The sequence below is a fragment of the Zygosaccharomyces rouxii genome (assembly GCF_000026365.1).
Source record: "Zygosaccharomyces rouxii strain CBS732 chromosome D complete sequence".
Taxonomy (NCBI): domain Eukaryota; kingdom Fungi; phylum Ascomycota; class Saccharomycetes; order Saccharomycetales; family Saccharomycetaceae; genus Zygosaccharomyces; species Zygosaccharomyces rouxii.
In genome coordinates this window covers 735,526-751,070 of record NC_012993.1, presented here as the reverse complement: position 1 = coordinate 751,070, position 15,545 = coordinate 735,526, and the positions used below count along the sequence as shown (strand labels likewise).

At 39.1% G+C, this 15,545-nt stretch overlaps 11 protein-coding genes across 11 annotated transcripts; 6 read left to right on the top strand and 5 right to left on the bottom strand.

Annotated features, from left to right (window-relative positions):
- Positions 1–618: 618 nt before the first annotated feature.
- Positions 619–2,433, top strand: ARE2 (sterol acyltransferase; the record flags this gene model as incomplete). Its single annotated transcript, XM_002496768.1, has 1 exon — positions 619–2,433. The coding sequence occupies one exon, from the start codon at positions 619–621 to the stop codon at positions 2,431–2,433; it is 1,815 nt and encodes a 604-aa protein (XP_002496813.1).
- A 58-nt stretch (positions 2,434–2,491) lies between these two features.
- On the bottom strand, positions 2,492–3,232 carry ATP23 (putative metalloprotease; the record flags this gene model as incomplete). Its single annotated transcript, XM_002496767.1, has 1 exon — positions 2,492–3,232. One exon carries the CDS (start codon positions 3,230–3,232, stop codon positions 2,492–2,494), a length of 741 nt encoding a protein of 246 aa, XP_002496812.1.
- A 129-nt stretch (positions 3,233–3,361) lies between these two features.
- ZYRO0D08690g (uncharacterized protein) lies at positions 3,362–3,988 on the top strand (the record flags this gene model as incomplete). The annotated part of the gene is made up of 1 exon (XM_002496766.1): positions 3,362–3,988. The coding sequence occupies one exon, from the start codon at positions 3,362–3,364 to the stop codon at positions 3,986–3,988; it is 627 nt and encodes a 208-aa protein (XP_002496811.1).
- Positions 3,989–4,220: 232 nt separating this feature from the next.
- On the top strand, positions 4,221–5,438 carry ZYRO0D08668g (uncharacterized protein; the record flags this gene model as incomplete). The annotated part of the gene is made up of 1 exon (XM_002496765.1): positions 4,221–5,438. The coding sequence occupies one exon, from the start codon at positions 4,221–4,223 to the stop codon at positions 5,436–5,438; it is 1,218 nt and encodes a 405-aa protein (XP_002496810.1).
- Positions 5,439–5,536: 98 nt separating this feature from the next.
- MRPL50 (mitochondrial 54S ribosomal protein bL9m MRPL50) lies at positions 5,537–5,971 on the bottom strand (the record flags this gene model as incomplete). Its single annotated transcript, XM_002496764.1, has 1 exon — positions 5,537–5,971. One exon carries the CDS (start codon positions 5,969–5,971, stop codon positions 5,537–5,539), a length of 435 nt encoding a protein of 144 aa, XP_002496809.1.
- Positions 5,972–6,172: 201 nt separating this feature from the next.
- RSC6 (Rsc6p) lies at positions 6,173–7,765 on the top strand (the record flags this gene model as incomplete). The annotated part of the gene is made up of 1 exon (XM_002496763.1): positions 6,173–7,765. One exon carries the CDS (start codon positions 6,173–6,175, stop codon positions 7,763–7,765), a length of 1,593 nt encoding a protein of 530 aa, XP_002496808.1.
- A 226-nt stretch (positions 7,766–7,991) lies between these two features.
- On the top strand, positions 7,992–9,533 carry THR4 (threonine synthase THR4; the record flags this gene model as incomplete). Its single annotated transcript, XM_002496762.1, has 1 exon — positions 7,992–9,533. The coding sequence occupies one exon, from the start codon at positions 7,992–7,994 to the stop codon at positions 9,531–9,533; it is 1,542 nt and encodes a 513-aa protein (XP_002496807.1).
- Positions 9,534–9,614: 81 nt separating this feature from the next.
- Positions 9,615–11,186, bottom strand: CTR86 (Ctr86p; the record flags this gene model as incomplete). The annotated part of the gene is made up of 1 exon (XM_002496761.1): positions 9,615–11,186. One exon carries the CDS (start codon positions 11,184–11,186, stop codon positions 9,615–9,617), a length of 1,572 nt encoding a protein of 523 aa, XP_002496806.1.
- A 171-nt stretch (positions 11,187–11,357) lies between these two features.
- Positions 11,358–14,096, bottom strand: PWP2 (snoRNA-binding rRNA-processing protein PWP2; the record flags this gene model as incomplete). Its single annotated transcript, XM_002496760.1, has 1 exon — positions 11,358–14,096. One exon carries the CDS (start codon positions 14,094–14,096, stop codon positions 11,358–11,360), a length of 2,739 nt encoding a protein of 912 aa, XP_002496805.1.
- Positions 14,097–14,228: 132 nt separating this feature from the next.
- ZYRO0D08536g (uncharacterized protein) lies at positions 14,229–14,471 on the top strand (the record flags this gene model as incomplete). The annotated part of the gene is made up of 1 exon (XM_002496759.1): positions 14,229–14,471. One exon carries the CDS (start codon positions 14,229–14,231, stop codon positions 14,469–14,471), a length of 243 nt encoding a protein of 80 aa, XP_002496804.1.
- A 33-nt stretch (positions 14,472–14,504) lies between these two features.
- YIH1 (Yih1p) lies at positions 14,505–15,233 on the bottom strand (the record flags this gene model as incomplete). The annotated part of the gene is made up of 1 exon (XM_002496758.1): positions 14,505–15,233. One exon carries the CDS (start codon positions 15,231–15,233, stop codon positions 14,505–14,507), a length of 729 nt encoding a protein of 242 aa, XP_002496803.1.
- Positions 15,234–15,545: the final 312 nt, after the last annotated feature.

Below are 15,545 nucleotides of genomic sequence, written 5' to 3'. Positions count from 1 at the left end.
TCGCGATGAGATGAATTTTTTCACTAAGGATTTTTTTCATTTTCGGAGTTTTGAAGGTGCATACGATTGATGAGAAACAAGGTAGTATGAAACTGCAACTGTTTCCAAAAGTCTATAGATTCGATCCTAGTTACTCTGATATTCAATTGTAGTATGCTTTTATCATAAATTCTTATCCTTAGTACCGCACAGATTCTGCGTGTCGTCCTCCTCCCATACGAATATAACTGGTGCAACTGTATTAAACCCTATTCTTCTCGCTCACGACATGTTCATTCGACCGCTGCTATACTTAAAGTCGTATAATAGGTAGCTGCGAGCCAATTCCTAATGTTACATTGAAGGCACGGTGAGCCATAATGGGATACTAATGGATTTAATATAATTCCTATTGTTGTATATGGTCATCAGGAATCATGAAGGACGGTATTTTCAAGATTAACGTCGTACTATTAAGGTATAAAAAGTATCACATTTCAATACAAAACTCCATTAGGAGCCGAGGAGGCTTTTTTCAACTACACATATATATACATACATATATTGTCCGTAGCATCAGCTATTGATTGCCCGGGTTATTTTACCTTGTTAAACTATTACAGGGATTATTCAGGCAAAATGACAAAGCCTTTGATGCAAGATGAGAGGTTTCTCAGGATTCGTAAGCTGAATTCAGGTGGAAATAGGCGTAAGTCTATCGCACTAGAACAAGAAGAAGAGGAAGAACGTGAAGATGGATTAGAACTTGTTAAAGAGGTCTCACTGGATGAACTGAAGAAAACAGCCGATGAAGGTGTCAAATCACTACCAGAAGGTTCAAGAGCTTCTAGGGGAGCCTCTCCTGATAAGGGGGCAATTATAGCTACCGGGACTGACAGTGTTGAAGGCTCTGACGAAGAGCATATTAAGCTACGTTTAAGGCGTCTTTACAATGATGCGAATCTGAATGGACCTGAGAAGAGATATTCATTTTTTGGTGATGTTGCCTTTGAGTATAGGCCTACTATTCTTGATGGTGCAATTAATGATCCTATGAAGACTAGATTCGAAGGTCCAACATTGGAAAAACAGATTAGAGCTAAAAAGACAGCCGTTAAATTAGAGGGTACTAATAATCATGTTATTATTGACAATTGCGAATTGACTCCAAGTTTTTCAGGACTATACGTATTGTTCTGGCTAACGGTAGCGTTCATGTCGATGAATATGTGTATCAATTACTACTATGAACATGGACGTACATTCCGTGATAGTGCTATCTTAAAATTCATGACTACCGACATTTTTACAGTTGGATTTGTCGACTTGGTCATGTATTTGAACATTTACATGGTTTTCTTTATCCACAAAGCTTGTAAGAGCAAATGGATTAAATGGTCGAGTACTGGGATGGTGATCACAAGTACATTGGAATTTGCATACTTGATCTTTTATCTATATTTGCCGGAACATATTTTAGGATTACATTGGTTGGCCAAGATCTTTTTATTTTTACACTCTTTGGTTCTATTGATGAAGATGCATTCGTATGCATTCTATAATGGTTACATGTGGAATATCCTAGATGAATTGAATTTTTCCACAAAGCAATTGAAAAAAAAATCTTCAATTTCTGATCCTAAAGTGATTACTGTGCTGGAACGTAGTCGTTCTTTCTGTAAATCTGAAATTGAGTCACAATCGAGTTCACCGCAGGATGTGTTCCCTAATAATATTAATTTGAAAAACTTCTTCATGTATACCATGTATCCAACGGTGGTATACCAAATTGAATATCCAAGAACTCCTATCGTTAGATGGGGCTACGTTTTTGAAAAAATCTGTGCTATCTTTGGTACTATCTTTGTCATGATGGCTTTAGCTCAAAGTTCCATGTATCCATTAGCTTTAAAGGCTCTAAGTTTACGTGAGAAGACCTGGTTGTCAGCGGGTGAAAGACTCCAACAATGGGGATTTATTCTTATTGAATACATCCCATCATTCATCGTCATGTACCTGCTGGTATTTTACTTGATTTGGGATGCAATTTTAAATTGTATTGCAGAACTGACTAAATTTGGTGATCGTTACTTTTATGGTGATTGGTGGAATTGTGTGTCATGGGATGAATTTAGTAGAATTTGGAACGTTCCTATCCACAAGTTTTTACTAAGACACGTCTACCATAGTTCTATGAGTGCGTTGCAATTGAACAAGATCCAGGCCACTTTGATGACATTTCTTTTATCATCAATAGTGCATGAATTGTCAATGTACGTCCTTTTCGGAAAGTTGAGATTTTACCTGTTTTTTTTTCAAATGGGTCAATTGCCGCTAGTGGCAATGAGTAATTCGAAAATAATTAAACGTAATCCCATCGTAGGTAACCTTTTCTTTTGGCTTGGTATTTGCACGGGTCCTAGTGTTTTATGTACCATGTACCTGACGTTCTAATAATAAAAGCTATTTACATGAGATATTAGATTTATAAACATAAAAAATGAATGAATTTTCATCTATAAATTTCGTCAAAGGGTCTAGTGTCGTTAAAACATGAATCCCAAACTTCATTGACGATTTTTTCGGCTTCCTTTTCACCTTTGCAATTTGGATTACCCATAACGCTTAACGTAGCCCTTCTCTTGACACAATCTTGATGACCCTTAGCGATAGCGAATCCAAATCCTCTTCTATGAAACTCTGCTGAAAATCTGCATTCACCACTTAGTGAGGATGCTCTAATTTCAGAGCATGCATGGTGCTTTAAGTTTAACCAATCGACTTGCCATTTCAAATTATCAAAATAGTGAACCATTTCGTGTGCCAGTGTATCTTCTAAGTGCCATTTGTCACGTATACGGTTTTGACACAACAAGATTCCCAATTCAGGATGAAATCCACCACTTCTCCATTCAGGGCATGCATCACAAACTATTTTGGATTCGTCAAACGGTAAAACTTGGCCATCGCTATTACCATTAAGTTTAGAGATTTGTTGTGCCATAAACCTTACAGTTGGTGAATATTTCAGAATCCAATCTCTGTATTCATAACATTGTTGGCATTGCTTCTTCTGTAGAACGAAATGGTAGTCATTCTCATAATTTTGCTTCTCCTTAGGTGTAAGGCCAATACCTGTCTTGTATTGGAACGTACGTCTCCACCAATGGAAACCTTTCGTGGAATTTGGATCACTTGGAGGATTAGGTTTCTGCAATTCACCTGGTGGTGGAATCGTAGTGGGATCGGACATAAATCGGGTCTTTTTTCGATAGATCTCTGTTGGTGTTAACAGTTCAATATCAAAATTTTTCAGTCAAAGTCAACTTAAACCAAGAAGGTTGACAACTACTAGTAAAAGAAGAGTGCGAAGAACCCCAATATGAACGTTTGGATTGCTGCTAGTGACGGCAGAACTTCTGTTGTAGAGAAATTATTACAGGAAAATTATCAGAGGGACGGTAACGTCAAGGATCCCAACGGATACACACCAGTGCATGCGGCAGCTGCATATGGTCACATAGAACTATTGCGTAAACTGTGTCAAGAATACGGTGGTAACATTAATGTTAAAGATAGTGACGGTGATACTCCATTGCACCATTGTGAAGATGCTCATACTGCTAAAGTGATCCTTGAAGAACTGGGCGGTGATATCAGTCTGCAGAATGAAGAGGGTAAAACTGCTCTACAATCGGCTGAAGAGGATGGAGAATTCCCAGAATTAATCCAGTACCTGCGTATCAAGAGTGGTATCTCAGCAGATGAAGGCTCTCTTGGCATAGACGCTGATCAGTGGGCTCAGTTTAAAGACAATATACGCTACACAATGGAATCTGAACCAGCTAGTGACGATCCTGAATCTATGGCAAGAAGGCAGAGACTGGAGGAAATCCTAAGTGGTGATAATCCTGAGGAAGAACTGCAGAGCTACATAAGAGAAGTCATACGGTCGCAGAATGCAACCCAGGACGATGCAGAGGCACCTGATACCAAGCGTAGGAAATGAAGTATGAGAAATAATTGTAAAATAGAATTACTCTGAAGCCATTGGCATCTTGATAAGTGTATTTTAAGTGTATATATCTTCCCTCATTGTATCGTACAATATATGCTACCTTTTTTTTTTTTTCATCATATAAAGAGCACTGAAAATCGACCAACTTGACCTCTTTTTAAACCACTTCCTAAAATTGGAAAAGGAAGAAGGAAAAGGTTTCCAAAGGATCCATTGAGTCAACATGAGCGGTCTATTGGCACCTGTGCTTAAACTTAGTGAGCTCGTCAATTCATTTAATGACGAGTACGTTTCTACACCCTATGAGGAACTCAAACAAATGACTATTTTGCAAAGACTATCGCGTTACAATTGGACTTTTGAAATTGGTGGTATCCTTGTGATTGCAATTGTATTTGCACTTTACAAACTAGGACTTTATTATAATACCCGAATGACTGATGGGTTGTTCACACAATTGAACGATTATTTTAAGAACGATCAACAATTTGCCCGTGTAGGATTTGCCAATAAGGACGGATCTAAACTGCAGTATTTGGATGAACAACAAAAGACTTGGTTTACCACCTTTGCGACTGGACGTTCGGCTGTTGAAAGTATTTGTGTTAGGGCCCACCTGTATGGACGTAGTAACCCTGCAGCCATGTTGATGGAAAGACTACTAGGAACTTTTTTCCCCAGTATGACTGTTAAAGATCTGGATGAATATTGTGAGATTGTCGTGAAGCCCAATGGTATCTATGTCGCTAATGAGACTGCCAAACCTAATGCTAATGTCTCTGATATTTTAAACAATTTTAAATTTGTCACCTCAGTGGTCCATAAATCATCAATGAATGAAGTTCGTCGTGATAATTATTACTTGTCATTGACACGCACCACTGAATCCGCCAAGTTACCTGTGGAATATGTTTACATGTCAGAAATGAATCAATTGAATGAATTTATTTCACATTACGCACCCAATTTCTTTCAAGTTCTTAGAGAAGCTTCTTCGATCTTACACTGTATCAGTTTTACCGATTTACCTACAGAAAAACCATTGACTGAAAAAAAATGGAATGCCAATCTCTTACCTCGTGCCGTTATTCGTACTTCGATCCCATCTAATAAAGCTCAATTTAAAGCACTAAAGGATGTGATAGGTTCAGTTATTGCAGTATATGACAATTTTACAAAGGATTTGGTTCAAAAGAATCCACACGTTTTCATCACCAATGATTTGTTAAAGAAGACTTCACAATTGCGTTCACAAGAATTGGCTAAAATCGTTAAGACCATGAAGCAAGTGGAAAGAGAAATGGCATTAGAGAAGAAGCACGAAGCTGAAAAGGAGCAAAGACGTCTGTTGAAGCAATCTGGTGATGCTGAGAAATTTGATCAAAAGAAGAGGGACAGAAGAGAAAGACGTGCAAAGAATAAGCAAAAAGTGAGGATGTAGAGGGAAGAAAAAAAACGAGTTAAAAATTTAAAAATTGCATCTTGTTATTATTTACATGACTTTCTTAGAATTCTTTTTAATTTGTATAAATTAATTGTTCAGAGGTCCAACCCGGGGATCTTAATGTCTTTAACTGTGATATCTTTTTCTAATACACCCTTAGGCTTTTCGGGCTCCTGCTGTTGTGATTGTGGTGCAGTTGTTTGTGCTGGAGATTGTGTGGAGGATTTGTCTGGCGTTGTATCAGCAGTATGTACAGCATCTTCTTTAGTCTTAGATTCCGACTTTGCGGATCTTAACTCTTCTTGTCTCTGCTCGAAAGATTTCATTAGCTCCAAATCGATATCATTATCTTGTAAAATGTAACGAGCACCATTGTAATTATGCAAGTAATTTCTCATCAATGATGGTTTGACTTGTGCTACTTCACCTCTGTACAACAGGAATTGGGGGAAATCTTTTAAAATCTGTACTTTAACCCTCTTTGTACGTTTCGAGAGGGCACTCAGGCAAATGGATGTGGGCTTAAACATGGTGAACAGGTCCTAGATGCCTCGACGAGCCCTTAATTTTCGTGTTTCCTTCGTAATTTGGCTCAAATATCTTGGTTCCAAAAGATGAGTTTGTCTCTGACAATCAACTCTTGTTGAAAAATTTCAATTCTTTGCATAATAGTAAACAAGCAAGAAAGAGGTGAAAATCAATAGACATTAGGAGTTCAAGCAGTTTGCAATATGTCCCAATTGCCTAATAGAATTCCTGTTAGGAATGTGAAAGGGGGAGGTCCAGTTCCAGCTGGTTCAAATGGTGTTGCAAGTGAAAATGGTAAAGTACCTTTAACAGCCAGTAAACAGACTAATCCAACTCCTACTACACAACCAACCGATACTTATATCCCAAACCATTTGAGTGACCTAGTTCCTGAATTAAAATCTTATGAACAGCTAAAGGAATCTGAGAAAAGAGTGGACGTTTTTCTAGCAAGGAAACGTATTGATTTACAACAAAGTGTGTCTCAATGGAACAATTCTAAATCAGGTATCACCACTTCACATAATAAGAACGATGTGAAATATCTGAGAATCTTCGTATCTAATATTGCAGAGAATCAACCATGGCAAGATGAGAACAATGATATTCAAAACGCGTCATGGACAATGAGGATCGAAGGAAGATTACTGGATACACAGGAAGTGCAGGACCCAGCAAGGCCAAAATTTAGTTCCTTCTTACAGGCTATAGCGGTAGATTTTAAGAAACCAAGAGACGATGATGATGACGAAGATGAGAACTCTAAAGGTGAGGATGGACCTAAGGCTGAGGACCAGGATGTAGACATGGATGGGACAAGGAACGACTCGCTAGTGGGACTTTCACTACCGATGCAGATGCCAAGTAACCCTAACGATAATAATGTTCAAGAGGAAAAGCCAAAGAGTGATATTACGGACGCAGTTGAATGGCATTTTGACCCCATAAATCCTGTTGACTTTGATGGGCTCGATATCAAGAGGAATGGTTCTGAAAATATCGAATGCACCCTTACCATTCAATTGAAAGGTGTTACAGGTGAACTTCTTGAATACTCACCTGAATTGGCTGCTGTAATTGGTCTTTCACAAGGATCCCTACATGAGGCGGTTTACTCGTTGTACAAGTACATCTTAATTAATGGTCTGTTGACCAACGATGAGAACAATTTAAGAGCTCCAACTAGTACCTCCTCTGATAGCACTAACGGTGAAAATACTATAGTCAAACTAGACCCTAGCTTGACTAAACTAATACGCCAAAGGCCGGCACCAGGCAGCGATGAACCTTTACCTACCACATTACGTCTTTCAGAAATGCTCAAATTGGTAAATGCTCATGTTTCTCCCATAAGATCCATCAAGGTGGATTACACAGTACGCGTTGACAAGGCTTCCACTTATGGTGAGCTTGTATTCGATGTCGAAGTACCCAATTTTGCACAGCAATCAAAGGAGGAGGACGAAGTCAAGAGGGAAGGATTATCGCTATTATCAGATTTCAACAAATTGACTGCCGACTTGAAGCCCCAATTGCAAGAACTGGAAGCCCGTAACGCTGCATTACTGCTACAACTAAACGCAAGCGCCAAGAAATACCAGTTTTTCAACGAACTATCGAAGAACCCAGTTGGTGTGCTGCAGGAGTACATTGCATCTTCTTCAAATGCTCTAAAAGTTTTGTCTGGCGATGAAGGTTTCAACGAAGATACGGTAAGACGTTCGCAATTTTACAAGGACAACGAACAGATGCTATTTGAAAGTCTGGGAGTACTGCTATCCAATGGTAGGATGTGATTAGGACGAAATGTGTAACCATCTATTATTATTATTGTTATTACGCACTAGTACTATTGTATTAAATATCACGTGATCACTCTCTTATAGAGTTAGTCATGTCGATGACCAAAATTTTCACTTTGTAATGATATTAACAACTTATAAATTTACACATATATTCAAATCGTTTGGGTTCAGCGCCTTTTCATATCTCTATTGAGTGATTGTACTACTTTCTGCAGTCATGGTTTCCCCTTCTCAAGTTTACAGATCCACCAGGTCCTCTGATAAGCAGACTTATTCCTTCGAAGATGTTGTGATCCAAGGTTTGGCTAGTGATGGTGGTTTATTCGTCCCCCCAGAAATTCCACAGGTGTCTCAAGACGTTTTGTTTGGTAAATGGGCTAAGCTCTCATTCCAAGATTTGCAATTTGAAATCATGAGACTTTACATTCCTCAGGATGAAATCCCAGATGCTGACTTGAAAGATCTAATTACAAGATCATACTCTACCTTCCGTTCATCTGATGTGACTCCAGTAGCTAAGAATATTACCGGTGACAAAGAGAATCTACATGTTTTAGAATTATTCCATGGTCCAACCTACGCTTTCAAAGATGTGGCATTACAATTTCTAGGTAATTTGTTCGAATATTTCTTAGAGAGAACCAACAAGGATCTACCTTCAGAGCAAAGAAAGAAGATCACAGTGGTAGGTGCTACCTCTGGTGATACTGGTTCAGCTTCTATCTATGGTCTAAGAGGTAAGAAGGATGTTTCTGTCTTCATCTTATATCCAACTGGTAGAATTTCTCCATTGCAAGAAGAACAGATGACTGTCGTGCCAGATAAGAACGTGCAAACTTTGTCTGTGCAAGGTACTTTTGACAAATGTCAAGACATCGTGAAGGCTATCTTCGGTGACAAAGAATTCAACAGTAGACACAACGTTGGTGCTGTGAATTCCATCAACTGGGCAAGAATTTTGTCCCAAATGACTTACTACTTCTACGCTTATTTCCAAGCTACTGGTGGTAAGGCTGAAAAATTGAAGTTTGTTGTGCCCAGCGGTAACTTTGGTGATATGTTGGCCGGTTATTTCGCTAAGAAGATGGGATTGCCAGTGGAAAAATTGGTTATTGCCACAAATGAAAATGACATCTTGGACAGATTTTTGAAGTCTGGTGTCTATGAAAGGTCTGACGAAGTGGCTTCCACCCACTCCCCAGCCATGGACATTCTGGTGTCTTCCAACTTCGAAAGATTACTGTGGTACTTGGCTCTAGAATATTTGGCAGACGGTGACTCTTTGAAGGCTGGTCAAATTGTCAACGACTGGTTCCAACAACTAAAGACCGAGGGTAAATTCCAAGTGGAAAAGGTCATCGTGGAAGGTGCATTGAAGGATTTTGCTTCCGACAGGGTTTCCAATGAAGAGACTCTTGCCACCATCAAGAAGGTTTACGAGGTTTCTCAAAACCCTCAGCATTATATCTTGGATCCTCATACCGCTGTTGGTGTTACTGCCGCTGAAAGATTGATCGCTGCAGACAAGGACAACTCCATTCACTACGTTTCTTTGTCTACCGCTCACCCAGCAAAATTTGCAGAAGCTGTTAATCAAGCATTGTCCTCTTTCGGTACTTACTCTTTTGAAAGAGATGTTCTACCTGATGAGTTGAGAAAGCTTTCTACAATGGAAAAGAAGATCAAGTTGGTCGACAGAGCTGATCTGAAATTGATAGAATCCATCATTGACGAGGAAAGTGCAAAGATGGGATTGTAAATTAGATGAATAATCTAGTTTAATATTATATCCACATGTATGTATCTACGATCTTATAATATATATACAACGTTTTCAAAATTAGTTCTTTGATTGCAGACGGATCTTACCGTCAGTGCCAATTTTGACTTCGTAACCAACATCGGCCAAAGTTTCGTCTGGGACAGATTTTTGAGCCTCTAGTTGGGCCACAAAGTCTTGATTGGCTGCATTTTCTTTTAACAAGAATTTAATGCATATGATGCTTCTTTCCTTGATGAATGGATCGTTATCATCGATGACACAGTTGGATAAAACAAGTTCCAATCCATGTAATTCCCTTACCTTATCCTTCACCATAGCATTTTCGTGGGCCAAGGAAGCCAGAATTTCAATGATAAATGATTTAGATCCTGGGAAATTACTGGCACGAATTTGGTTGGTTGTAAGATCGATTCTTCGACTCAGGATTTGCTTGTCATCTATTTTATCGCTTTTGGAATCAGTAGCTTTTATTGATTTGATGGAGCCATCGATGCCTTTGTAAAAGTTGATCCGTATTAGGTTTTGTTGTAGGATTCGAAGTAATGATATTAGTGTTTCCAAACCTTGGTATGACAAAATGTATTGCTGAACATGGTCATTTGCTGATAAATGAGAGATAACATCGAGACAGATGTTTAATGTTTCATGTAACGGTTCAGCTTTATCTTCTTCATCGATTTTCTGTTGGAAATATTGTTCTGTTTCTTGGGCGGTTTGTCGCATGAGTGTAAAACACCAACTCATAATACCTGTAAGTTGAAATTTATCCCAGTTTTCACGGCTCGCGACTATTAGCTGAGAGATCCTGGATATTCTTGAAAATTTTCTGTGGTCGCTGGTTCTAGCATTTTGCAGATATGGGCCTAACGATTCACTAGTGACGATATTGATGAATATTTTCATTAAGATTGCATCCAATGAATCAATTTCATCTTTGTTAGATAAGTGAGCCCAGTAATTCTGGTCGTCATTGTGATCTTGTACAGATGTCACTCGCATCAGTAATTCATAGAGAATATCTGTTTGATCCTTTGGCCTTAGAAGGCGGTACAAAAACTCATCATTATATGTCAAATTGAGGAAGAACATCATGTATGGATATAATATTTGTTCAGATTGACTCAAATGGTTAAGGGGGTATTTTAGAAAAGGATCTAGTGATTCGAAAGTTTCCTTGTCTAAACCAACGGCTGTCTTGGTAATGTTATATAGAAAACTAGTAGCCGCCACATATAAGGAAATTTCCATCTCATCATGACATATTGAATTCATTACAGCTTTTACAAAAGCCTCTACTGCCACTTTATGCAAACGTAATTGTTGTGGAATCATTTGGTTACTCACAGAAAGGTTTCTCATCAATATAAATAATCCTCTTAAACATCTCAAATAAATGGACCGTATATCCTGTGTATTATCAGTGCCTTTCAAGTTCTGTAGAACTCGTCTCAAAGACTGCCATATATCTTCTGCATTGGCTAAGCATTGACGGTACTCCTCATCCTGAGATGACCTTCTGACAATTGGATCTAGCTGCGTCAATAGCAATTGATATGGCTCAAAACCCTCTGGACATTCATTCAGGACTTTTTCAAATTCACAAATCACCGTAACTTCTTCAAGGGCCATCTTCTATGGTTCCTTTTTTACTGCATAAACTAGCTATTGTTAGGCTCATCGGAGTTGAAGAATCTCGACAACTTTTAACCTGGTTAGAGATATCTATCTATGCACGTAGATCAAAAGAACTATAAAAATACAAATTATATCGCAGGAATACTAAACTACTGTATCAACGCTCTATATCAAATCTTCTTCATCGTCTGATTCACCATCATCTTGTAGGGGCAACTGCTTTTTCTTATCCTCAAAACCTTGCCATTCTTCTTCATCTTCGTGGTCAGTCATCTTTTCGTCTTCATCTAGACCGTTTAATCCATCTTCTTCCTCACTTGCATCACCACCATCTTGTCCCTGTTCGTCGTCTTCACCGTCAATCTTACCCTGTGTAGATGTCAGGAATCTGTATGCGTAGGTATTAGTCTTAGAGGTAGCGACTACATCCTTGGCAATTCTACCCAAGAATCTTTGTATGGACCTCATAGCTGAAGCAAAATCTTGTTTGTGCAAATTGATGTAGCTACCGTGAGAACAGAGTAAAGCCTTTATCCAGAGTAAATTGAATTCTATGTGTTGAGATTCCATAGCGTAATCAGCGATAAATTTGAGAATTCTGCCAACATATACGACTGGTAAACTGCTGCTCACTAAGTTGATTTGAGAAGCAGGAATTGCTTCATAGATCCTTTGAATTAAGTAGTCTTCGTTCAATCTGAAGGCCATGACTAATGATTCCAAATAAGATTTCTTCTTTAGTGATTCCAAAGTAGTCTGTGGAGTTACATCAACATCTAAGTCAAATGGATCGAAGACCAAAGTGTCATCAATGGAATATACCAGTAGACCTTCTGTAGATGCAGCGGCAAATGCTGTGGCGGTTGGGGAGAACTGAATTGAAGTAACTCGTACTTCGGGCCTTACACGTCTGGTGGAGAGATCACCACCTCTATTGGAACCAGGTAAAGTGTTATCAATACGATCTTCCAAATCAGAGTTCTCACCTGCATCATCAATCAAATCCAATGAACCTGCTTCAGTGAGTCGTTTGCTGTTTAGGAATTCTAAAGTACCGTTTAAGGTCATATTCTTAGAAACCACGAATCTTCTCAATAACACTTCGTTGGCCACATCGTAAAGACAGATAGAGTTGTTGTTACCACCTGCAACTATGGCTAATCCATCGAAACTGTAATTGATCGTAGTGAAAAATTTAGATCTTTGGGAATTTTTGGCGGTAAATCTATCTTCTAAATGTCTGCCTGAAATGATATCTTTTCTACAATCGATATTACCGACTTGTTTAGCTGCAGTAATGTCGAAAATGGTAATTTGACCATGTAGAGTGGAGCAAGCTACCTGTTCACCATCGGGTCTAGTAGAAATAGCCAGGACATCTGAGAAAACTTCAATGGGTTCCACTTGTTGAGATCTACCGAAGATTGACCACACCCTAATGGTTCTGTCCCATGATGCTGATGCTAGGGTACTCGTCTCTCGACTAAAGGATAAGCATGATACTGGACCTTCATGACCGGCAAGTTGATCCACCAATTGACCAGTCTGTACAGACCATACGTGAATGTCAAAACTGTCGGTAGAACCTGCACAGACGACTTCACCCGAAGGGTCAACTGCCACACAAGTGAATTGAATTCTTTCCACACTGGTGAAAACTCTAAAGTTACGATATCTGATCAGATCCCAAGCTCTAACCGTACCATCAAGCGAAGATGTGAAAAGAACTTGGCCTCTTTTGGCGAATTGTATACCTGTGACAGAGCTTGTATGACCTTCCAAAGTAACGATACAGAATCCTGAAACCACATCCCAAACTTTTATCTTACCGTCATCTGATGCAGTCACCACACGAGACCCGTCTGGGGAATAGGTCAAACTGTTCATAGAATCGAAATGACCTTGCTGCTTAAGCACGTAGGATTCAGATTGCCATTCATAAACTAATAACTGGCCTAATTGACGCGAACCAAATGCTAGCCATTCACCAGTAGAATTGATGGTGACAGTATCCACTGGGTTTTGACCCATAGATAACTGTTGCAAGAGTGTAAAGTGCGGTAATTCATAAATTCTGAACTCACCATTATCGAATCCAATGATCAAAAGGTTGGCGGCAGCATGGAAAGACACACATTTAACTTTATTACGTCCATTCAAACAAAAATGTTTGTTAGTGATTCTCCATCTGTATTTCGAAAGATCTGGTTCCTCTTCTGGATCCTCCTCTTCGTCCTTTGAAGTGTACTCCCATTGGAACAATGCACCGTCTTTACCCAAAGTGTAAATCTTTTCCTGATCATTACTAAAGAATGCCCCCATAACGTAGTCCCTGTGGCCTGCAAATGTAGTAGAAGCCAATTCTTTATCCTCAGAGTAAACAGACCATAGTCTCGAAGTCAAATCCTTTGATGTGGTAAGGATGAATCTACCGTCGTATGACCATGACAGTGATAAAAGGTCTTGGAAATGGCCCGCATGCACTCTATATCTAACAAAGGGAGCAAATTGACGGTCTTCAGTTACACTTGGTGTTCTCCAGATTTGCAAAAATCTACCAACTGCTACCGCAAACCATTTACCATCAGGACTAAACTTAATTTTGTAGCAATGATCTTGGAAATTAAAATGGTGCAAAACTGTTCTGGATTTGAAGTTTACCAAAATGGCTCTCCCGTCTTCATCAACAGAAATCAGTAGAGTTCCTTGACGGTTTAAGTCCATGGTTGCAATATTTTTACGGTGCTCATAATCTAATGTAAATGATTTGTTGTGAACTAAATCAAATACAGACACTCTATTACCAACAGGTGAAAGTAAATTAGAACCATCCTGGGTAAATACTAAGTCACCTTGTCGATAAACAGTCCCCAAAAGGTTATGAAACTTGAAATCAGCTTTCATCTCTTACTTTCTTACTTGACAAAATATGTAGTTTGTTAAAGCTCATCTCATCTCATCTCATCGCTTGAAAATTTGCAATACACACTATAAAGAATAAAACGCCAAGAATAACGAAAAGCACCAAAGATCATCATGTCTGAATCCAATGGTAAATTATCAAGTCGTGTCATGAATATGAAATTCATGAGGCAGACTTTCGATCAACCAGTCGAACCTCCAAAGCCAGTTAGGGACGGATCTCAGTGGAATAAAAGTAATAAGCGTAAAGTAGTTAAAATCAAGAAACCTCAAAAGAAAGTTGTCAAGTCAGGTGTAAGTATTTCACAGCTCAAGGGTTCTCCAAATGCTAAGAGAGAGTACTCCAATGATCAATAAATGTTTTCTCTATAAAATGCTATATGGCGAAAGTCACAGCTGTAAAACAGCTTCTCTAGCGACAGAATTAATGTGACGAAATCTATCAGGGCCAATATGTGTTCCGTTAAACCATCTAACTACAACCACCATCACATTCCAAACTCCCATTGCGACCAATAAATTTAACATTCTACCCCCACTAGCAGTTTCACCGTCATCGTCGCAGTCCTGGAACACAATCTCTCTGCCGTTTAACTGTCTTTTCATCCTCCACGCACACATTACATGCTGCCCACGACGGATTTTAGAATCACATTTCAGCCTATCTAGTCTTTCTAATGCCTCTTCTTCAATCTCCGTACTGGTGGCATATCCAACAAATGTAGAGCCTCTATCATAAACGGGTTCGGAAATCTTCCAACCTTCAAATGGGTTCACAAGTGGGACCGACACTTCCTCCCTTACATCATTATCATCTTCCTCTTTTTCCGGTACTACACTAGTTGATTCTGCCATGAATTCATACAGACAGACTTCACCACCTGCATCCTCCCAGCATCTATGCAAAAGTGATTCTAACTGCTTCCTACAATCGTTATCAGCACCTTTCACATCTACTAAAGAGGGTGCAGCTAACGAAGGATACTCACTACTTACAGAGACTTGTACAGATACATGTTCTCTCTCGGGAACAGTTAACCATAAAACGCTACCGTCTTCCACATGTCTCTTGACAAGTTCAGGATATATCGCCTCTAGTGCCAATACTTCATCTGACATATTTTCTAGCCCCCTCAATGAATAGCTCTGCTCTCATAACATGGACTGCTCATCTCATCTCAATTCTTCTAACTCATCGATGTTTTTTTTTTACCTCATCGTCGCAACTTTTTCATTCCCATAGAAACAGAACGACCGGCAGGTACTAGGAGGACAATAACCAGCGTTGTAGAAGATACTTTAGACTAGCTCATCTGATACTACTGTAGAAGGTATTTACGCTTTGAGCGAAATTCAAGACCATAATGCTGATAAAAATGTTGACGTTACAGGCTCTATAAAGCGAAGTGCCCTGGGAGTCAATAAGATTAC